General features: G+C 34.7%; 1 protein-coding gene across 5 annotated transcripts in view; it reads left to right on the top strand.

The window, feature by feature from the left end:
* Nucleotides 1–236: 236 nt before the first annotated feature.
* Nucleotides 237–24,776, top strand: part of LOC100920255 (disintegrin and metalloproteinase domain-containing protein 18) — a 112,997-nt gene continuing 88,457 nt past the window's right edge. For 3 of the 5 annotated variants that reach the window (XR_004231757.1, XM_031950731.1, XM_031950732.1), the window contains exons 1-9: nt 237–381; nt 6,787–6,866; nt 8,264–8,319; nt 9,223–9,310; nt 10,920–10,996; nt 15,424–15,601; nt 17,818–17,886; nt 21,154–21,225; nt 21,446–21,612. Coding sequence is in view for 4 of the 5 variants with exons in the window: in XM_031950731.1 (XP_031806591.1) it covers nt 336–381; nt 6,787–6,866; nt 8,264–8,319; nt 9,223–9,310; nt 10,920–10,996; nt 15,424–15,601; nt 17,818–17,886; nt 21,154–21,225; nt 21,446–21,612 (833 nt within the window). In the remaining variant the exon portion in view is untranslated. The remainder of the gene's footprint in view (nt 382–6,786; nt 6,867–8,263; nt 8,320–9,222; nt 9,311–10,919; nt 10,997–15,423; nt 15,602–17,817; nt 17,887–21,153; nt 21,226–21,445; nt 21,613–24,776) is intronic. The other 2 variants (XM_031950733.1, XM_031950734.1) reach the window with 2 other exon arrangements.

The following is a 24,776-nucleotide window of genomic DNA, read 5'->3' on the forward strand; positions in this document are numbered from 1 at the left end:
GCCGTGGTCAGTTTTGTTAACAATCCCAGAGTCAGTGCTCTGGACCCTCTAACCCAAGTTAACAGTATAACTAACACGTCCTCAAACGCGCTTATCACTAATTAGCTTCCTCACCTAAAGGGTGTGAAACCGCACAGTCAGCTTCTGCCAGTGCCTGGGCTTCGCCTGCGCGCGCAGGTCCCCATGTGCGCAGGCGCAGCGGGCCTGCCGGAACTTCCGGCCTCGTGCTGGGAAAGACTTGCGCACGTGCGTAGGATCCTGTGAACAGACCCTCGGAAGGGGCCAACGGCTGCACGGTCAGGCCTACGGCGTCGCCCCACCGCCACGGCGGCGCCATGTTCCTTCTGCTGGTGCTGCTCGGGGTTTTTTATGCTGGGCCAAGTAAGTGACCCGGGCATCGCCTAACCTTCTCGCAGACTTTCCTGGGGGGCGTGAGGGGGTGAGGGCCGAACCACCCTCGGCGAGCAGGCAATTTTGCGACCGGAAGAGGAAGGGAACATTTTACAAATATTATCTCAGTTTTTCGGCGCCACAGCCCCCTGGTGGAGGGTGGTGTTATTACACTCATTTTATAACAGGAAACTGAAGCAAAAAAGAGGTCATGCAGGCTCCCGCATGTAATCAGAAACCAGCTTTGAATGGTCGAGGAACATGCTCCGTCTAGAGATTTAGGGCATCCGGGAACTCCAGAGACCCTCTGAGGCCATTTTACAGAAGAATCAAATGATGCAAATTACAAATGATCCATATTCCATGGAAATTATGCAAATCGTGTTATATAAAAGGGGAAACTGAGGCCCAGAGAGGGTAAAGGTAGTTAGGAAGACAGAGAACCATGTGTGGACCAGAATCACAGTTCACAGAATTGGAAGGGGTCTCAGAGGAGATCTTTTAGGTGCTGACAAGTACCTGCCTATGTGTCTTATGTAAACCTTCTGAGAAATCCCATTTCTTTGTTTCTTTTAGGAAAATTACCTTCACTATAAAGCTGAAACCTACCTCTGGTTTGCAGTTTCCACCTGTAACTTTTAGTTCTGAGTTCTGAAATGCAGAAGAACATGTGCAGTTCTTTTTCTAAGTGACAGAATTAATAAAAGCTTGATTATAGTTAGGATTCCTCTACTTCTATTTTCCAGGCTAGACATTCCTATTTACTCCAGTGATATGATATTAAGGCATCTTACTATTTTGGTCACTGTTCTCTGGATGGACTACAACTTGGTGAACCTACAAAAATATCTGACCACAATACTTGAGGAGTGGTCTGTCCTAGAGACTTGGGACTTTTTTCCTCCCCCATTCTGGACACTGTGTCTCTGTAGTGATTGAATTAAAAAAAATTATTAAGTATTTACTATATGTAAATCAGTATGTTTAGAGTTGCAGATACAAATTGAAAAATGGAACAAAGAACTTATATGGTATAAGACGATGAGTATATCATATAAAACTGTGAGTCATATCATAGTGGGAAAGCAGGAGGAATGATAATGATAATACTAAGCAGGAGGAAACAGCATCAGAGAACTGGTTGGTCTGGGGAGGGTAGTTTGGAATGTGTACTTATAAAAAAAGGCAGGGCTAGCATAGAACTTATTGGTTAGACTCTCTAAAGGGAGACGTTTGTTTCCTCACAGTTTTAGAACCCTTAGAATACAAACACAACTAAAGCAAAATAATCACTCAAGCAATTTTTATAAGTGGGAGAACAATAACATAAAACAGGGCTAAAACTGGGGAGAGGATATCTTTGGCAGCCAAATTTTTATAAAAACAAGGAATAGAAACTTGGAGAAAGTTGCAAGCTTCCCTATATCCTGTTTACCAGGACCCACACTCATTGTATCTAGGTGTGTGGGCAACTACATCTTTGTTTCATACAACCCAAGTTCCCTGAACCTGTCCTGATGGGCAACAATAGCTGGCCCTGGCCCTTACCTACAAACGGGCTCTACTGTGATCCATTTCAATATGATGCTGTCCTGTGGTTCTTGGAATATAGTAGCAAAGTAGATAATAATACACTTTTTAAAATGTCATTTCCACTGATAAAACCATTTGTGGTTCTGATGTTGAACCATTTCACAGTACCAAGTTTTCCTTCTTTTCTGGGTCTTTGGTTGCTGTAGTTGTTGAAAGATCTGCTGAAGGTTAGGGCTGAAAAGCACTAATTGCTTTCTTAGATGATGGCTGCAGGGGTTGAACTGAAAGCAGGTTTAATGATAAGGTGGGTACTCATTCCTGAGGCTCTTAAGGCTTCCTGTCAGTGAAGGGTAGCATTGGTAGTGATGAAAAAAGTATACTTCTCCACAGAGATTACTTCCTTGAATGTTGGCTCTAGGAGACAAGAAGCCCCAATCTTCAGCAAGTCTTTTTTTCTTTGCTCCTTTATCTTTTATGAAAAAATGGCTCTTTTCCTTCCCCTCTAGGATCTCATCTCCCATTTTGAGCAGATGGTTCCTTTTGCTGATACCTAAAATTAGTCTGCACCACCCTTTTCCTTTTAAAAAAAAAAGCTTCAACTCATCTGACCATCTCCACTAGTTTTTGTTGTATACCTCTATTCTCCTTTTTGAATAAAGTCTTTGAGAAACCTGTGAATACTAGGTATGTCTACTTTTCTCATTACTATATCCTTTTGCAATCTTCATCTGACCTTATCATTTTAATTACTACTGCCTTCTCCAAATGACCTTTTAATCCAAACCTAATAGCCCTTTCTTAATCCTTGTCCTTATTGATCTAACATTCTCCCCATAAAATTTTTAATGTTACCTAACTTATAGCCATACAGTAACTCTGTTAGGATACTGACATTTTAAAAAAATAAACTTTTGTTTCTGAGAAAAGCCTGGGGTTTTGCATCAAAGGAGTTTTGCCATGTTTCCCTGCCTGGGGTTTTGCATCAAAGGAGTTTTGCCATGTTTCCCTATAGACAGAGTGCCAAGGCAGGTTATATAAAAAGAAGAGAATGAGAATTACCTTTTTCAGAAGTGAGACTTAGACATTTCTTTTAGAAAATTAGGTGAAGAGCTGAGCTACAGAAATTGGAAAGAAGAACTGGTGATTACTTTTACCAATCTTGCAAAAATACCCAAAATACTTTTAAATTCCATTTTGGTAGGAGAAATGTTGAGCTCAGAAAATTAAATGTAGGAAATTTAAAAAATAAAAACCAAACCCACTGTTGTTTCAGTAACAAGCTCAGAGTGTTTGCTTGTCTTGACAGTTTCAAAAGTCAACTTTTAAAGGAGAGGAGCAGTGCATAGATATGGTAACTTAGCTGGATAACATCAATTATACAAGTGTAATAGGTATATTAATGCTACCATGGCAACCAGTCTTCACTGTCCTAGCTTAAATTCACCCAGGAGCTCCTGGCAGGCAATTAGCCCCATCTTGCTTTCAGTCCTCCAGTACCTTTTTTGTAGTCAAGTGCTTATGGCCCAGCTCTAAGTGAATATCAACAGTTACTGATCTAGATATTTTCTTTTCTCTTCATGTAAATCTATACATTCAACAAGTATATCCCAATTTAGAATATTAGTGTGAAGAAATAAGACATTTGCAAGCAGTATTCCATTGTAGATGGCATCTTTAGCATCTGAAAAATATGGCAAATACAAAGCAAAGATATTAAGCACATCCCATTACCTCATTCCATTTCCCCTCCCTTTTTTTAAGTTAAGAAAAGGGCATGTACAGAAGATGGAAGTAAGGGCAAGTTTTATTATTTTTTAATTGGACCTGTAATTTTACTAGTGTAGGGAGAACAAAGAGCTTTCTTTATTAATTCAATCAGCACATTCCTTAAAACTTAGTATTAGACATATAATTCTACCATATTTAACATATATTAGTCTACTTGCCATCTAGGGGAGGGCATGGAGGAAGGGAGGGAAAATTGGAACACAAGGTTTTGCAAGGACTAATGTTAAAGAATTGTTCATGCATATATTTTGAAAAATAAAAAGCTTTAATAAAAAAAAAGAAAAAAGAAACAGTGTTAGATCAGGTAGCAGGAAAAAAAGTAAGTATATATGTGTGTGTGTATATATGCATATGTTTACATGTATTTTAACCATGTATGGCATGGTTCTATATATCAGGAAGGCTAAAGCTTATGATGAGTTGAGTCAAAATAAAGAAAGCTAAGAATAACCAGAAAATGTTTTTTAAAAAGCTTTATTGGGGAAAAGATGAGGATCAAGGAAGGGATAGGATTGCTGCTTGGGGTATATGGACCAGCTTAATGAAAGAAGAGAAGGAGCTATTCAACTCTTAATCTACTTCTGTGTTCATCTTCAAAACATTTTTTTCTATTGGATTGCCTGTTTTGATTAATATTTCCCTCCTTTCAGTGACTTAGGATGCTAGTCATTTTTGACTTCTCTCTCTTGTCCCTTGTCCAATTATTAATCAAGCCTTATCAACTTTATACCTTGAGTATTTCTTTCCATTCCTATAATGAGCATTCTCTCACAAGTCTTCATCTTTAGATAACTTTTTATTCCTTTGAATACCCTCTTAATTTTTCCTTATTTCAATTGCTCCTTCTCTTGTACTCTTAGGAAACACAGTGTGTAGTATGATGTTAGAGTCCTGGAGTAGGAGTCAGGAAAATCTGGTTCAAATCCTACCTTAGACATATACTGGTTATATGACCCTGGGTGAGTAATTTAACCTGTCTGTGTCTCAGCTTCCTCATCTATGAAAAGAGACAATAATAATAACTGCTTCACATGATTTCTCTGAGGCTAAAAGGATATAATATACACAAAGCAGTTTGCAAACCTAAAAGTATGATAGAAATATAAACTTTTAGTGTTAATACCACTTTTGTCATGTTTCTGTCTTGCTTAGATAAAACTACTAAATCTTTTCTACTGTCTACAGCAACCATCCCAACAATGTAAATTCCTGCCAAAAGCTTAGAAACTCCTCAAAGACAGATGGATCCCCCTTTTCATCTAGGAAATGTTATCCATATAAATCAGTAAATTTTGATTGAATTTTAAATTGAAATGAAATATGCTCGATGAATTACTATAAAAAGCATTAGAAGACAACCAGGACCAATTGAACCATTCATACAGTACAAGTCCAGTAAATAAAAGAACTGATTTCTTTATTTTTGTCTCTTTTATATCTCCAATATTTAGCCCAATATCTGTCATATAGTAGACACTTAATAAATGTTAATTGATTGGTTTATTGATAAATGTGAGCTGTCCATTTCACTGGGAAGCTAAGTTGAAATAGAGGGAAGGGAGAAGGTATTTCTTAGGCACAAAACTATAAGAGAAGGGAATTCACAAATTAGAATAGACATCTAGTTTTAGTTGGTGTCAATTCTTGAAGTGAATGCTTCTTAAAAAAACCTTGGGCTGGAGTGAAAAAATAGTCAAGATGTTCAATAAATTATTGTTCAGTTGTTTCAGACTCTTTGTGAGCCTATTTGGGGTTTTCTTGGTAAAGATATTAGAGCGGTTTTACCATTTTCTTTTTCTGCTCATTTTGTGGATGAGGAAACTGAGACAAACAGGGTTAACTGACTAGCCCAAGGTTACACAGGCAGTAAGTGAGTAGATTTGAACCAGAAAGATGAATCTTTCCAACTCCAGGCCCGGCACTCTATATATTGTACCACCCACCTGCCCCTTTTCAATAAATATAAAGTAACCTTATCTGAGGGGGAAAGAAAAGAGGAAGGGTCTCGGGAATAGAAGACTTGACTATCCAGTTCAGTGAGGGTATGAGCTATCAACATTTGGTATCATTTGATAAAACTGGATTAGGTATTAGAAGGGACTAAGTCTAAAAATGTACTCTTGCCATGCCCTCCTTTCCCCTTGGGGAAGTAATTGCAATGTTTCTTTGGTTATCCATGGTGTAGTAGACAGAGTACTAGACTTGAAATCATGAAGACCTGCGTTTGAATGTTGCCCAGGACAGTTATTGTTAGACTGTGAGCTCTTTTGAGAGCAGACACTGTCTTTTTCCTTTCTTTTATTCCCACTGCTTAACATTGTCAACCTATAGCAAAGAAAACAACCAAAGTAACAACAAAGGATCAATGGGATTACAATTTGGGATACCACTTGGAACCAAAGTATGGGGTGTTCAGGAGGGGCAGAAGGTGCAGGGTTTAAATATTTCAACAGGGAGAAAGTCTCATGGGGGACTTTCAAAGCTATTCAAAGCTTTTTCAGGAGCTGTTTAGCAAATTAGCTGAACATCCATAAAGAAGTTTTTTGGGGATGTTTGGGAATCTTGGGTAGTGGTGACATCTGATCAGAACAGTGGCTCTGGGGCAGTAATGGAGAGTTTCCAGAGAAACCACAAAAATGGATTCCAGTAAGTTCAAATCTGCTTTATGATCATAGGGTCAGGGTCAGGTAGTCCCTCAGCTTGTAACATATTAAGTAAAATAAATGTTTAGATTCTCCTTAGAAGAGTGGAAATGACATTTACCAAAGAGTTTTTATAACAGTCCTGTTAAGTAGATAATGCTAATGATTATTATTTAATTTACAGATGAGAAAATTGGAGATGGGAAAAATTTCTGATGTCACAGGACTAATAACTACAATTCCAGTGCTATTTCACTATACTATATTGATTAGTAAATTAAAGAAAAATAGCATAAAAAATAATAACTTGGAGAAGCAATGTAACATTTTTAAGGAGAACCGAATTAACAATTTTAAAATTAGACTTGCAAATGAAGGATAATGCTGTAATTTGAAAGGTGTTAAAATATTAAAACTTTTTTGCTTACTGCAGGTTTTCAACAAACCCCACTTCAGATTACAGTTCCCCGGAAGATTTGGTCAAATGCAACTGAAGACTCAGTGGAACAACATGTAAATGAGAAGTAGCTATTTTAAAAAATTGAAAATAATTAAAAATTTTTAATAATTTCCTTTAATTTCTTTCAATTTCAATTCCTTCAGTAGCTATGCCATATGCCACAAAACATTTATCAGAATCAGTGTGTCTATATTTTTGTGGAAGTGCTAATATTAAGGTTTTTGTTTTTGTTTTTTAATGTGAGGCAATTGAAGTCAAGTGACTTGCCAGGGTCACACAGATAATAAGTGTCAAGTCCCTGAGAGCAAATTTAAACTCAGTTCCTACTGACTCCAGGACTGGTACTGTAGTCACTGTACCACCTAGGTGCCCTGCTAATACTAAATTTTGTTGTGGTAGCTGTAAGCAATGGAATAGATTTTAGATATTAAAATATAAACATTTAGTAAGCTTACATTTATTTCAAAAGACCAAGATATGATTATAGTTTATATAGAAATGTATATACAGTCAACTCCATTATCTTTGTGGTTTATGTTACTACTTTTTTGTATTATTAGCTAAAAGTTTACATAGCAATGACTTTACCTAACACATGCTGTTGTAGATATCTATTTTGAAAGTTCTAAATTTAGGTGATAGAAATTTCCTATTTAATATAGTGCTTAGTGAGAACTTAAATGTTTTTGATTCATTCATTAATTCATATTTACATAGTTGTCATATCAGGGTAAATCCAGGAATTTATTTTCTAGATCTCATCTTTTGGATCTTTCTACTACATTTAATTATGATTTCATAGTTTTATTATTATAAGGAGGTGGGTGGATTAGCCTGGAACCAGAGTTTAGGATACTGAAATGGATGAGAGAGCAACTGGGATCTAATTGTAGGTTTTAATGTAAGTCCATTTCCCATACTTTAATAGAATACATGGGAGGTGAGGAAAAGGGATACTGAATGAACTCAGGGTCAGTAAGCATCTGCTTTTTTTTTTTTAACTTTCTTTTGGATTATGGAACTCCTCGACAATGGAAACAATTGAAGTTGTTTTATCTTTGGTGTGTAATTTCTGTTTTGGAGATTTTTTGAGAAATAATGGAAATCAGAAAATTTCTAGTTACTCATGTGACCTGGACTTTTTGGGTATGTTTTAAGTTTGGATTGGACTAGATGGTATCTGAAGGCTTTGATGATTCTTGACAATTTGTGATATTGTCACAAATATATATTTGTGATAAATATCTAGTATTGATAACAGCTTCATTTTTAATTTTCAGAAATTTATATTCTATAAAGATAAGTATGTATAATTAAATTTACATAAAGTATTTATGAGTATAAATGCAGATTTTTTAAAGTAAATTTGTCAGGAAAAAGAATAAATTGTACTTTGTAAATTTCTGCTTTACTGTTTATTATTTACCTTCCTGTATACTCTTTGTTACAGGTGGCCTATATAATTACAATAGAAGGAAAACCATATACTTTACAACTCCAAAAACAGTAAGTAATGATTTTTGTTTCCCATCCTTGGAATCTTGATTGCTCTCAATTTCTTCAGTAACAGAGGCAATATGGTATATTGGAAAGAACACCAATCTCAGAATAGAATTGATTTGAATTCAATACAGTTTTACTGATTTTGTGATCCTGGGGGATGTACCTTCTTAGTACCTTCTGAGATCTATAAAATATAATTTACAGAATGATGGTTGATCTGTTCTCATAGAATTAATTACCTCACTGGGAGCTCAACATTGACAAAATTAATGCATAGGGCATATGATATAGAAAAGAACTAGAAAACATGTTTTACTTTTAATATAGTATAATAAACATGGGTAGCACAATCTGAAAGAAAACTCTGACCTGGAAGTCTAAAAACCTCTACTTCTGCCTGGCTCTGTGAATCTGGACTGGTCCTTCACCTGTACTGCATGATTATAAACATCATATGTTTACTTTGCCTCTCTAAGAACCCAATCTGAGAAGCAGAATAGCATTAAAGGGATAGTCTCGAGTCAGAAACATCTGGATTCAGAGTATGTTTCTGATATATTATAGCTATGGCTTTTGGCAAGCAAATTAATCTCTTAATGGCCCATATAATTTTCTGAGACTACAAAATATAGACAAAGTCTGTAGGTAACTTGCACTTCCAGAATTTTCTGTAATATAAAAACATGGGTGTAGACCAAAACCTCCCAAAAAGTACTTAAAGCACTGGGGATGTACTTAGGATGACAGCTGAGAAAAATCAAGACCAGTTTATTTTATGCTGAGCTTTTGGGAGGGGTAATGGAGGAGGAAAGGAAACGTGAAGTTCAAGGTTCGTTTTTATTGTTATAAACAGTGCTATTTATGCTTTTTAGTTTTTAAGTTAATTTTCTCTTTTATGTTCCATAGAATATTTTTACCCCAGGACTTCATGGTTTATACATATAACAAACAGGGTGTCTTTCATTCTTCTTCTTCTTCTTCTTCAAAAGTTATGGTAAGAATTAATTTTAGTTTTGTGTTTCAAAAAAATTGAAACTAGATGTGTTAATCTATAATCTTTTATATTAAAAGCTCAGGTTTATGCTTTGTTTAACCTCTGAGAACCTTTCAGTATCTTCCAAAGCCTTACCTAGAACTCTGTTTTGTCATAGATACAATTCTGGGTACTTGAAAGCAGTGCCAACAAAGCATATTCTTTGAAGATTGTCACAAGGTGGAATTTTTCTGGAATGAGTTCAAAGACAAGTCTACTTAGTTTAAAGAAAGGTTATCACTAGAAAGTTGACCATTAGATGATGAATTTTTGAGGTCACAGCAACTCAGGAAGACTCGCTGCTTAAGAAGTATTGTGATCAGCTTTGCTAAACAGAATGCATAGTGACAAAATTATGAATTTTTGAAACTAGTTTTGAAGATAAATCTCCTAAATTGACCATTGTGTGGAGGAAAATTGTGAAACACTTAGAAGCCACCAGTTTTTTAGGAACATCTGATATTGGTATGTACATAGTACATAACAAAAACATTACCTACAATGTCAGTGCTCCAAAAGATCTGTGATACAGTAAGTGGAAACTTCCTCCATTGATGCAGATCTCAATCTATACACAACTTTCTTTTCTTTTTTTCCTTCTTATTTTTTCTAATTTACATGTAAATTTTTTAAACATTTATTTATTAAAGTTTTGAGTTCCAATTTATCTTCCTTCTTCTCTTTCTTTTTGCCTCCTTGAGGAGGCAAACAGTTTGCTATAGATTATACATGTGAAGTCATGTAAAACATATTTCCATATTAGCTATGTTGCAAAAGAAAACTCAGACCAAAAAAACCCCTTATGAAAAATAAAGTAAAATTGAATTTAAAAATTATGCTTTCATTTGCATTCAGACTCCCATCATTTCTGTGTCTGGAGGTGGATAATATTTTTTCTTTTTATCATAAGTCCTTCAGAATTGTGTTGGATCATTGTATTGTTCAGAATAGCTATATCATTCACAATTGATCATTGTACGGTATTGTTATTACTTTGTTTTGCTCTCTTTGCATAAGTTTACATAATCTTCCCAATTTTTTTCTGAAGTCATCCATTTCATTTGTTCTAGCATAATAGTATTTCACATCACAATCATGTAACAACTTGTTCATCCTTTCCAAAATTGATAAGTATACCCTCAATTCTTTGCCACCACCAAAAGAGCTGCTATAAATATTTTTGTACATGAGTCATTTTCCTTTTTCTTTGATCTATTTGGATATCCACACCTTACTAAGTGACATTCATGAGTTGCTGTGGCCAAAATTCTTTGGACAGTCTTAGATAATGAGCCTTTCCATACTTAGATTGCTTCTTGGAAGACAAACATTATTTGTCCAATATGTTGTACTTTTTTTCATGCCTCTTGATGGCATGGGCTCAGCTAGCCTTTGAAAACCTGGGGTCATGAACGTTTGAGACAATAGGATTCTAGTGGCAAATATATATGATCTATTTATGGCCCAATTGGATAACTCTCAGCTCTTTGAAAATTTTGAAATATTTGAAATAACCCAAAACAGAATGACATATTTGACAAACTACTTATTTATGTGTACTGTTTTTCAGATGCAATGCAATTACCATGGATATGTTGCAGGTTTTCCAAATTCACTCGTCACACTCAACACCTGTTCTGGACTCAGGTCATGACATATTCCTTAGAATATGTACTGTATTGGAAAACCTTAGAATACTTTTGTGATAATTGTTGGTAGGTAGTAATCACATGGAAGCTAGAAGAAAATAGAAAGAAAAATAAACAGATGAAACTGTTCCCCCCAATGCTTCTTTCTCTTTTGTTTTACATTTTCTCCTATTCCTTTGTTTTCTTTATATTTCTATTTGTATTTTCTATCACACTGGCTGGTAAGAGGGAAGGGGATAATAATGTTTGTTATCTTTTTCCATTCTTTTGGAATTGTCATGTCTTTGAATTATCTTAGAAATCACTCCTTGGGTGCCTTTAAACTTTTGACATGGTTTTCAAAAATTTCCTCAGTGAGGTATTTTATAAGGTCATCTTTTCTTCTCAATTTCATTTTAAAGTTATTTCTTCTTCATATCAGTCACTTTTTTTGCTGGGATATAAATGTAATGGTCCAATTTTCACCAATGATCAGAATAAATCACTGGCAGGTATTTCACTTCACATCCATATTTTCTTTTCTGTTTAACTTCATCTATAAAATTTCTTGGGATGCCCTCCAATCTTTTAATGTAGAAGCTGCTAAATCTTGTATTATTCTTATTGTGGCTCCACTATACTTGAATTGCTTCTTTCTGGATGATTGCAAGGTCTTCTTTTTGATCTGGGAGTTCTGGAATTTTGCTATAACATTCCTGGGAGTTTTCATTTTTGAGTCTCTTTCAGGAGCTGATTGGTGGACTCTTTTAATTTCTATCTACTCTCTGATTCTAGAATCAGGACAGTTTTCCTTGATAATTCTTGAAAGATGATGTCTTTTTTTGATCATGGCTTTCAGGTAGACCAATAATTTTTAAATGATCGCCCCTGAATCTGTTTTCCAGGCCAGTTGTTTTTCCAATGAGATATTCACATTGTTTTCTATTTTTCATTCTTTTGGTTTTGCTTCTGTTTTTTTGACTTCTCATAAAATCATTTTGCTCAGTTCTAATTTTTAAAGAATTATTTCCTCAGTGAGTTTTTGTACCTTCTTTCCCATTTGGCCAATTTTGCTTTTTAAGGCATTCTTCTCTTTTTTTTTTTTATTTAATAGCCTTTTATTTACAGGATATATACATGGGTAACTTTACAGCATTAACAATTGCCAAACCTCTTGTTCCAATTTTTCACCTCTTACCCCCCCACCCCCTCCCCTAGATGGCAGGATGACCAGTAGATGTTAAATATATTAAAATATAACTTAGATACACAATAAGTATACATGACCAAAACATTATTTTGCTGTACAAAAAGAATCAGACTCTGAATTATTGTATAATTAGCTTGTGAAGGAAATAAAAAGTGCATGTGTTAAGGCATTCTTCTCATTAGCTTCTTGCATTTCCTTTTGCATCACTCATTTCTCTCCCCAATTTTTCTTCTATCTTTCTTACTTGATTTTCATAATCTCTTTTGAGCTTTTCCATAGCTTGAGGCCAATTCTTATTTTTCTTGGGGGCTTTGGATTCAGGAGCTTTGACTTTGTCATCTTCTTCTAAGTATATATTTTCATCTTCCTTGTCACTATAGTAACTATCTTATAGTCAGAATCTTTTTCTGTTGTTTGCTCATTTTCCCAGTCTAGTACTTACCTTTTAACTCTTTGGTAAAGGTTGTCTCCATTTCCGGGGGGAAGGTGGAATGTCCCAAGCTTTAGGGACTTTTGTGTATCTGTTTTCAGAGATCTTTTTAGGGACTCATACTGTGAGCCAGCACTGCAACAAAGATCCAAGTAGGGCAAAGTAGCAGAGTCCTGCCTTAGTGCCCACAAAGAGGCCCTTGCTCTTCTATCTGTGGTCTGAGATCTCCAAAAGCAGCTACTGTCCACTGTTGCAGCAGCTGTTGCTGCTGTTTCAGTAGCTCTCAAGCCTACTCCTGGTTTGCTGGTGCTCCCCTCACATCCTAATGTGATAAACTTTTCCTTAAATTAACTCAGAGTACAATATCTAAGCTAACCATTGGCTGTTGCTCAAAGCCCCACAAATACCTTGAAGCCTGAATGGATCAGTAGCAGTCACCAATACCACCATGACCCCATGTTCAGCATTTTCCTTTGGCTCCTATGTTCATCTAGTGTAGGAGATGAAATAAAATATTAAAGATTAAAACACGAAATGTATTATTTATATCTGTTCTCAGAGCTCCCATCTCTTGGGGGTTTTCCACTCTTTATGTTTTATTTCCCAAGGCACTCATAGATTCACATAGTTAGGATATGTAGTGATCACATAATTTTTAATAACAGAATCAAACGGAGAATGAACATATGAACTCTTTTTGCTGGTCTAATAAGTTCTCAGATCTCTTTGTATGGAGAAGAAAGCTTCCAGTTCCAAACTCTAAAGACCCATGAAAAGGAATGAAAATATGAGGGGTATTCAGTCTCCTTCCCTTCTGACTCATGGATTAAAGGGAAAACAGAACAAATTTCATGTCCTTAGCTTTCCAATATCCAGTTAGATGAAAATTCATGGTAGGTATTTATTAGAGCTCAATTGAGACTTTCAGATGCTGATTTTTGATGTGACTCTTGCTATTTAGATTGATTTGAAATCTACTACATCTTGGTTATATTTTTCATGCACCTGTGCTTCTTTGAATCTCTTTGATATTGCCATCTCAGATAAAGCAAAAGGAGAGAAAGGAAGAGGGGAAGAGAAGGAAGAGGAGAGGAGAGCAGGGAAGCAGTTTTAATTCTTTATCTATCATGAAAAGAGTGGATCATTGGGATCTCAGATAAGAAGAAACCATTCTTTTCTGTGTCATCAGGGTCCTGGAATTACTTTGGCATTCACTTTCTTTGTTCTTAGTGCTTCATTTTCTTGAGCTCAAAGGAAAATATAAATTTAAAAGAGATAAAAGGATAAGCCAAATTCTGAGCAACACATTTTGCCAGATATAGCTCAAAAATAGTTTAATATGCCAATACCTTTTTGATTTCTGTCTCATTCAGTGTCTTAAATATCTTAGGTTTTGTGTTATCTGCCAATTAGATATGCCTTTAACTAAATATTTGATGACAATATTAAATAATAAAAATAATGTCCAGAACTCTTGATAATTCTACTCCTGGCTACTTTCTAAGCTGATATTGACACATTAAGATGTTAGAGCACATTATTCAACTAGTTCTGAATCTACCTATTTGCATTATTTTTAATCTTTGTCTCCATCTTGTCCATAAGAATAGTATGAGAATTTTATTAAATACTTTGCTGAAATCTAGTTAAACTATATTGACAATACACACTTGACTTATCACTTTAGTAAAACTGCCAAAAAAGGAAATAAGATTAATCTGGCAATAATCTTCATGATGTCCATTAATAATGTTCTGTTGCCATGACAATTTTTAAAGCTTTTCTAACCTTCATAAGGGGGAAAACATTTATCAAGTATATTATTGTGCCTAAGTGTTTTAGGCACCATGCTATAAACCCTTTACAGTTTTTATCTTATTTGATCCTTACAATAGCCTAGGAGGTAGATACAATTTTCTTTCCCATTTTAGTTGAGGTAAATGAAGCAGCAGAGGTTAAGTAACTTGCCCTGGTTCATAAACTAATAAGTCTGAGACCAGGTTTAAACTTAGGTCTTCCTGATCTCAGGCCCAGTGTTCTAGACATTGTGCTACTTTACATGCTAGAGTTTGTAATCTATGATTACATATGCTAGAGTTTGTACTTTTTTAGAACAGCAGATAATCTTCATGCTGTAACAAGAAATTAGAAAAATATTTCATGGAGGTATATCTAGATTATCTGTAAATATTGTTTGTAGATGGTCTAAAAGCTAAATGATTTTATTACCCTTTTCTGCCAACATCATTGTGGAAACAAAAAAAGGGCCTTTTACATGTATAAAATTTTGTGGGTCAAATAAGCCAAAGAATTCATTAGTACCCAGTCCTCATGTTTAACTGGTCCTTTCTGCTTTAATTGTTCCCTTGGATCATCTGTCACTGGGAACTCAATGCAGTATACATATTTATTTAGTTTACTTTAGTAGAACATGCCAGATCTTGTGCTCTGCTATTAATGACTTTTGAGAACAGAGGATCATTTCCATACCTTGTTGGAAGACATCTATAAAGTGCTTTTGTTAAGGTACAATCATATTACTCAGAAAATTTCTACACTGGGAAGGAAAGGTTCTCTTCCCAATAAGCCATACCTGTAGTTAGCCATTACTACTACAAATATAGAAGCAGCAGGGTTGAGGAATCTTTTCTACAGCTAAAATAGGAATAATATCTGGGAATGAGAACAACAACAGGAAAATAATTAGTACTTGTGGTATTAAAAATAAGTGTGCACTAAAAAGCACTTAAATTTGATTATAATTTGTCATTAGGTCATTTTCTGCTTTTGTTATTTGAATATTCAGGGGATTGCTCCAGTTTGAAAATATCAGTTATGGAATTGAACCCTTGGAGTCTACTGCAGGATTTGAACATATTATTTACCAAATAAAAAATGAAAATATCAATGTTCCTCTCTTGGAAGAAAATGATACAGATATCTGGTATAAAAACTTACCTTATAAATCTCATATAGATTTAGAAGTAAGTATTAACAAACTTTGACTTTCACTATGAAAATTGTTTTACTGTTATACTTTAAAATGATAATTTAGAATCTTAAGTTTTAAAAATCATCAGAGAAACTGCTGATTCATCTTTGTATATTTACTATACCTTTTAATGAAAGTACTTAGCTACTTCTAAAAAGTTTGGAGCATTAATTTATATAACCTTCCATACCATTTGGTTGAGGCTAAATATTATTATTAAGAAGCAGAAATTCTATATTTTATAGAGCGATATTTAAAAAGGTTTGAGAGAACTAATTTGGGTAATTTAATCATTGTATTAATAATGCCAGCATACCTCTTAATAAAAGTTAGGTCATTTGGCTATCTCTTAGACCAAAGACAATCATGGTGACAGAATTGGAAGAGGGGTGTCCTTGAAGTGGCAATCAACTCTGATTGGTTAACAATAATAGAATGAATATTAAAATGAGTGGCTAAGAATAACATCTTGTTACTTTTGGACAGAATGACTGTCCCAAAACCCAATCCATCCCCAGACTTGGGCAATCTAGACAAAGATTCTGTATCCCCCACTGAAGCCTCAACTAGTTGAATGGAGTAACAATATCCTGAATGAGGAGAATTTTAATATTTTATATCCCTGTCCTTGAGATACCGGACAAGGAATTAGGATGGAAAAAAAAAACTTGGATCTTCCAATGTGAAAGAGAAATAATCATTTCTCTCAAGAAAAAAAGTAATTAAAATGTATATGAAATTTGTTCCTGATTATTAGATTTATATAAGCTTCTTAATGTACTTAATAAAAGAGATGATAAACCTGTAGTTTCTTAATCAGAACATTTTTTCAGTATTGTGCTTGCTTCTGGGTACCTTGTTTTTATTAAGAGTATGTATTATAAGGTATGGTATTTCCAGAGAGGAGTATGATGTAATATGAAATTCAGGTTTATTTTGCAAGGAGAAGAGCAGACTTAGGGGAGATATGATAGATATCATAAAGAACATAGAAGATAGTTGTTTAGGCTTGTTTTGTTTGGTCATAGGAGGGGATACTCGAGCAGTGGTTGGATGTGGCAAAGATCCAACTTCTTAGTCTTATCTTGAAAAATATAACAATTAGCTATATCTAAAAGTGGAATCAAGTTGAGAATGGATTCTCATTTGTAGAAATGTTAATTTGTTGTTGTTATTTGTCCTTCATTCTTAAAGAGGACCATGACTTCAGGGAGGTGATATATAAATGAATTGGGTTTCAGTGAGAGAGGGCTGTGTGAAGTCACCAGGCCCACTTTTTCCTCTGGAGCCATTTGAGTCCAGTGGTATGGTAGAGATCAAAATGACTGGAGATGGTCCTCGGTATTTGTTTGGGTGTGAATTGCAATAGGGGAACTGAGAGATCCCTTGAAATTCTTAAGATTCTCTAACTTTGTATTTCAGGTAAAAGTCTTTTTTTGGGGAACTGAATTACATAACTTTTTTGCAATATAAACCCTATGTCCTTGCTAGTCATGGAAAGAAAGATCTTATCAAATGGTATCTGGTTTACAAGGGTCATATGGTTATTTAGAACTTGCTAGCATTAGGCTTTAGTAATAATACTCTTTACAGGTCAAATAATTTTCCTTTCAATCTTGGCAAAAGGATACCAAGGCAATCCTGTTAATCAATTATCTAAAATGTGTCTTCTATTGATTATAATGCATCTTCTCTTGATATAATGATATACTATAATTGATTATAATGACTTCTTTTTTGTTGTTTTAAAAAAATGACTCAATATGCCATCTGATACAAATGTAGTAAGGTGATCTAATATAGTATCTTAAATCTTTTCATAATTGTGAGATGGCTATAAATTTGCCATGGAGATGGTGGCAAAATCTGAGGGAAAGAAGCCAAGTAGAAAGTTAATGTAATGCTATCGTAAGAATACTACAGTACCAAGAAAAGCAAAACTCCATCTTTTATTTTTCTAGTAAAATCTGAAGTGGATTGGATTTCTCTGTGTTTTCATCAGCCACAATGGCAATTTTTAGAATTTTTAATAGCCAAGAACAGATTTTGAAATAGTAGCTTCTGATTTACATCTAAATATAAGATAGAAACTTGGTCACATATTTAGTGGTGATCCCATTTTTTTATCTTTGGAGTTATAATGTTAGTAATAACTTCAGAAGGTAAACATTTTAAAATTCCTCAGTATTCACATTTTATGTATTTCAGGAAAAAATAATGGTTTCACACTTATTACCTCGATATCTGGAAATGCATGTTATTGTGGATAAAGCTTTGGTAGGTAAACATATTTGATTTTAGTGTAATTTCAAAGGTGTATTAAACGTTGCCTCTTCTTTGTATTATAGATGTATTTTGATTTTTGTATCAGATTGATTTCCTGAAAGTTAGCTATACATGAAATTTTTGTTAGCCAAATTAAATTCTAAATCAGAGATCTCTAGCATTTTGTGAGGAAGAGCTAGTTTGATTTTCTAGATTTCTAAGATTAGTAAAAAGGGGTTTATCTGCAGATAGAAAAGACCTTGAGTGCTTAGGGGAAGGGATAATTTAGTTGATCATTTACAAAATGCTTACTGTGTATTAGGTACAATTTTAAGGATAAAAGATAAAAAAGAAAAGCAAAAAGCAGCACATGCCATCAGAGAGCTCAGTTCAATAGGGGAGACAACATGTAAACAGTTATGTACAAACAAGATATAGAAGATAAATTGGATAATCAAGAGAGAAGACATTAGCATTAAGGGGATCATGAAAGACTTCTTGTAGAAGGTGGGAATTTAGCTGGGACCCTGGAGGAAACCAGGTAAAAAAAGGAGATAGAGGTGAGAAGAGAGAATATTTCATACATGGGAAACAATTAGTGAAAATGTACAAAGTCTGGAAATGGAGTGTCTTCTAAGGAACAGTAAGGAGGTCAATGTCACTGGATTTCTTAGTACATGGAGGGGAAAGTAAGATGTAAGGAGAAGAAATAGGTAGAAAGAATGATGAAAGACTTCAAAAGCCAAGCAAAGAATTTTATATTTGATCCTGGAAGTATTAGGGAGGCACTAAAATTTATTGAATAGTGGGATGAATGGTTAGAATTGCGATTTTAGGAAGAATACTTTGTGAAGAATAGGTTGGAGTAGGGAAAGACTTGAGTTAGACTATTAAATTGTCAAGATATAAATTGTTGAGGGTGTTAATGGTAGTGTCAAATGAGACAAGGAGGGTGTGTGTGTGTACTTATATATATGTACATATCTATGTTATATACATACATGTGTATATATATATATATATGTATATTTGTGGGTATGTATGCACACACACATAATATTAAGGCAGAAACAACAGGAATTGACCACTAATTGGATGAGAGAGTATGAGAAGTTGAAGATATTACTTAAGTTGTGATTCTAAGTGCCTAGGAGGATGGTAGTGTCCTGGATAATAAAATGACATTTGGAAGAGGGGAAGGTTTTTTGGCAAAGAGAATGAATTTTGCATTTTGATATATTGAGTTAAAGGTGTCTATGAGACATTTTGAAATGTTTAAAAAGTAGTTGAATATAGAAGTCTAAATGTCAAGAGGAAGGCTAAGGATAGATAAATAATTTGAAAATCATCTTCAGAGAGATCATAGTTAAATCTTTTGGACCTTATGAGGTTTCCAAGTTAAACAGCATAGAAGGAAAAGAGGGCATACATAATTCTGTAAGCATATATGGTTAGTAAGTATAACTTGAATGAAAATCTATCAAATAGGAGGAAAATCAGGATAAATTCACAAAAATTTAAGGAGAAGAGTAATAAAGTGTAATCAACAGTGTCAAAGCTGCAGACAGTTCAGGAGGGATTAAGGGTATAGCAGCATCTCATGTTCTCCCTTCTGGAAAAAGGTAGCAGAAAAGAAAAGCAGAAAATCTAGGAAAAGATGATCTATAGATCCTCATCTTCCAAGTGGGGACTCCTATTCAAAATGCTGTAAAATAGTAACACTTATTTGTAATTTTGTATTTTATTGGGTTCCCAAAATAACCCAATTTTTGGGTCATGTATGTTAGTTAATAAACTCAGTTGAAAAATAAAATGCTATATGTCATTGGGCTTGACTTTGTTTTGACTAAAACCCCTGAGGTGCTTTTAGATCTTTTACTGTCTACAATACCTCTTCCTAGTTCTACCTTCAATTTTCCAGCTGCTCCAAAGCTCTAGGATTCTGCATGTGTGTAGCAATTTTAAAACAAAATTGGCTGCTCGATTTGTGGTTGGGTACAAGAAGTGGGAATTTAGAGTATCTCTAGGGGAAAATGGCTAGAATTAAGGCTGTGCTTTGGAATTATTCTATGTATGACTAGCTTTCAAGTATTTCTCATTATCTCCCTTTACTTCATAGAAAAACAGTGGGCTACTCTTCCTATATCCTCATTTATTTCTGTTTTTGTCATTTTGCTTTCTTGAATCTCTAACTCTTCTCATTTGTTGTTTGTTTTCAAACATGTCTGACTCTGTGACAATTCTGGAGGTTTTCTTGACAAAGCTACTAGAGTGGTTTGCCATTTCCTTCTCATTTTATAGATGAGGAAACTGAGGTAAACAGGGTGAAATGACTTGCCCAGAGTCACACAATTAAGAAGTTTTGAGACAAGATTTGCACTCAGGAGTCTGAGTCTTCCTGATTCAAGTCCCAGCTCTCTTTCTACTATGCCACCTAGCTGCCCCTTCCTCATACTCCTTTGCTAAATCATCAAGCATATCATGCTCCAAGTCTCTTTCCAGGGTCCTATTCTCTTTTCTCTCTACTTTTTATATGGTGAGCTTATCAATTCCTGCAACTGCTAGGTGACACAGTGGATAGAGTGCTAAGCCTAGAATCTTCCTTCAAAATCTGGCTTCTGATACTTTACAGCTTTATGATCCTGGGAAAATCAGTGAACCCTGTTTGCCTCAGTTTTTTTTTTTTAATCTATAAAATGAGCTGCAGAAGGAAATGACAAAGCACTCCCGTGTCTTTGTCAAGAAAACCCCAAAATTAGTTCATGAATTCAGACATAATTGAAAAATGACTGAACGACAGCAGCGAAAAGCAGTTCCTATTATTTCTCTGAAACTGACTCTCAGATCTATATATCTAACTCTATTTGTTCTCTTTATTTTCTAAATATGTTATTTGCTCAATTAAAATAGAATAAGTAACTTAAGAGTAGGTCTTGTGATTTTTTTCTCCTCTGTTTATGTCCTAGAAATATCCACTAGGAGTCAAAAAGAACTGAGTTAAAATCTGGCCTTTGGTACTTACTAATTTTATGACTTTAGATAAGTCATTTAAACTTGTCTGCCTATTTCCCTGTCTGTAAAATAGAGATAATAACATCTATTTTAGTGAGCATTAGATGAGATAAAGTGCTTAGCACAGTGCTTGACATATAATAGGTGCTATGTAAGTGCTTATTTTCTTTTCTTGCCTGTCCTAGTAATTAATCAGATTAAGTTTGTATTTCAAAGAAAATGTGGCTTCATAATTATTTTCACTACTATCTGAAATCTGTTTTCCAGTATGATCATATGGGTTCTGACATGACAGTTGTAACACAGAAAATTATCCAGATTATTGGCCTAGTTAATACTGTAAGTTTTTGCTTTTCTGAATTTAAATAATTTATAAAAATAATTTATTTGAATTAATTTGGACATTATTAAAATCATATACTGGTAAAAGTAGAAATGTTACTGAGCAGTTTCATCTATCCATATCTCCCAAAATATTCATTAGCCTCTTTATCATTATTATTTATGGAATTTTGATGTGGTATTTAAGGTTATTGAAATATTTATCTTTTGTTTTTAGATGTTTACCCAGCTTAAAATGACAATTGTATTGTCTTCCTTGGAATTCTGGTCAGATAAAAACAAAATTTCTACTATTGGGGATGCTAATGATTTACTACACAGGTTTTTGGCATGGAAGCAAAAGTTTCTTGTCCTAAGACCCAATGACATGGCATATTTACTTGTGTAAGTAAAGAATTTGTATTAAAAAATTCTAAACAAAACTTTTGGAAATAATTTGTTTTAAGAAGAATTTAATTACAAAAATAGTATAAATCAAAATAATTGTCCCTGATTTTATAGTGTCATTGAGACAAAAAAAACCTTTACAAAATATTTAGAATGACAACAACTAAGTGGTAAGAAGAGCTAGAGGAATTTAGCTGTGAAACTGACTTACATAAGATGTACATATACCTAGGTTTAAATGTTACTATTTCACAAAATTTTGCTCCTTGTTTTCTCTATGTCAGCTGTGTAGTTGGACCTGAAGATAGTAAGTCTTGAGTTTGAATTCAGCCTTAACATACTATCTGTGTGACCTTGGGCAAGTCACTGGACAATTCTTTTTGATTTGAGTTTTCTTATCTGTAAAATGGGGATAATAATAGCACCTAATTTTCAAGGTTATTGTGAGGATAAAATGAAGATATTTATAAAACAATTTACAAACCTTAAAGAACTAAATAAATTGTATTATTATTATCCATTTTATATTTGCAGTTTTTAATAAAAACTATATAGCTCATATGGGGTTACATGTCTTTATACCTTACTCTGCCAAATTGGGTCCTCACAGTTACATCTCCTTCTCAGGGCTGAATGGATAATGGATAGATTGAAATGTCTTTATAATGCTATCAGCTTGAGCTCTTATCCCACTGTATTCCCTTCAATATTTATTTTTTTCATTATTATTATCCAGCACTAGCTTAATATCCTTAAAGAGATATACAGGTGTTCAGAGAAGACTAGTATCTCTGGTATGAGAGCTGCTAAACTCTTTTCAAGGCACTTCTCTACCTTTGGTGTCCATTTGCTACCCAGAGCTGGTGACTCCAAGAAGCTATATTATGTACAATGACCATACCTTGGTGAATTATTTTGGCAGATAAGCTAAGCCCGAGTTGAGGGTGACTTAGGGGTCCTAACTCCATTGGTGAGTTAGATGTCTACTCCAAGCATGGGAAGACTCCCAAGAATGGGCAAATGAGAACTGTTTGTTCCAGTGACCATTAAAGCAGCTGAAGGAGATTCTGTGGAGCATTTAGAGTTTGGTTAGACAGTGAAAGCACCGAGGTCATCCACTGTACCTGTTTGTTTTGTCCCTGAACTTCAGTCACTATAGAAGAGAAAATGAGACCTATGACATTGTACAACTCTGCCTAAATCTAATTTATGGGCATGTCAGAAGTATCACTCATTCCATTTTTATCATTTTTCTACCGCAAAGTCCTGTGGCTACAGACAAGTGATAAAGCAGCAGATACAGATAAACTAGCAGCTGTACTCAAAATTCTGCACACAGGCTGCCTAGGACATAGGGTTGGCTTCTCACTGGACTCAGCAGTGGGATTTATCTTGGGTGCCTGAGCAGTCTTTTTAAAGGACTGTACCATTTACTTTCTGGCTTGAAGAATGGGCTGGAAAGAATTCCCCCTTCACCCCCAATTGTCTGCTTCACCCAGGCAGGGATCCTCCCTTGTAGTTGAAGCACACAAAATTTACAAACACTTTTCTGAAGATCATTCCATTCACCATTGGTACAGGGAATGTGCATATGCTTAGGTATAATACACTATCTGAAAGACAAGGGTAGCAAAGAAAGGCTAGCTTACCAAAGTTGACGCTGGCATAGGTTTCACAACCAAAACTAATGTAGACAACAAGCTTGTATACCTAGCAGAAGGAGTGAGTGACAGGCTCATGACAACACGATCACCACTTGCAAGAAAGTACCACACCACCATTGCCAATGCAAAGGCTCTTCCTATGACAAACTCTGATGAGGTCAAAGGAAATTTTGCAAAAACCTGGAAATGTCATGTCTGTGCTCAAAAGAGGACAGTCTTATCATTTTGAGTCACTTTAATGCCAGAGGAGCCACAAACTATCAGACATGATGGAGAATTCTACTTTCAGGAATCCCAAACTTTTCCATATAACAAACATTCATTTTTTGAATACAAATGTCCTTTTAGTGAAAGTATATTGCTATAAGGTATGGAAATATTACTTGAAGAAGTACTCTTATAAGTTAGCTATTGGCAATGGAAAAATATGGTGGGTTTAGGTGTGCTGTAATATATAGTCAATGATAATTTGCATACCAGAAGTGCCTAAAAGTCATCAAGGAGATGTGTAAATAGAAAAGGATGCAGATAATATCGCAAGCTTCAAGTATGGACATTCTTATTACTGCACCAATATGCACCTTAAAATAAGCATATTGGTTGGAGGACATATACAAAAGTTATACAAAATAGGAAGATGAGAATTGTTTGTAGTCTGTACATTAAGAGTACCTACATTGTTGAAATCACATGACCATAGAAAAAAAGAAAAATCTTTAGACAGATAGAATCCTTTCCTGAATAGTTACAAAAAATTTAGGTTTCAGTAACAAACAAAATATAGACTTAAAAGGCAGAGTTAGGAAGAGTAAGGAAGGTCAAACCCTAATTGGTCATTGTTTGGGTCTAGTGTTGATGTAAATAGCAATCATTTCTGTTTTGGAATTCAGTAAGAAGAGTTGTAGTGGAATGAAGAGGACATTCTGGGCACAGCGAACATTTGAGGCAAGACCTCAAAGGATATGAGAAATGGAAAATAGAACAGTTTGCTAAATGCATAGGATGTCTAGAGTCAGGATTAGTATAAATAGAAGGCTAAAAGCATTCCCTTACTTTGGAAGACTTTGAATGCTTGGTTAAAGAATTTGAGCTTCATTTAGTAGAGAAAGTTGCTGAAGAGTTTTGAATAGAGGAGTGACAAGCTCATGAATCTAAAAGAGGGAAAACAAACTAGAACCTAGAATAAAAAGTGTACTGATAGGTGAGCTAAACATTTAAAATATGCTATTTTAGCCAATCTAAATAAGATATTGAGTGGATATAAAATTGGTAGAATTTTGGTAGAACTTTAAATTTAAGCTTTAGGGAAGGCAATTCTTTTATTTATTTATTTTTATTATAACTTTTTATTGACAGAGCCCATGCCTGGGTAATTTTTTTTTTTTTTTTACAACATTATCCCTTGCACTCACTTCTGTTCCGACTTTTCCCCTCCTTCCCTTTACCCCCTCCCCCAGATGGCAAGCAGTCCTATACAAGTTAAATATGTCACAGTGT

Source organism: Sarcophilus harrisii, chromosome 2, assembly GCF_902635505.1.
Source record: "Sarcophilus harrisii chromosome 2, mSarHar1.11, whole genome shotgun sequence".
Lineage (NCBI taxonomy): Eukaryota > Metazoa > Chordata > Mammalia > Dasyuromorphia > Dasyuridae > Sarcophilus > Sarcophilus harrisii.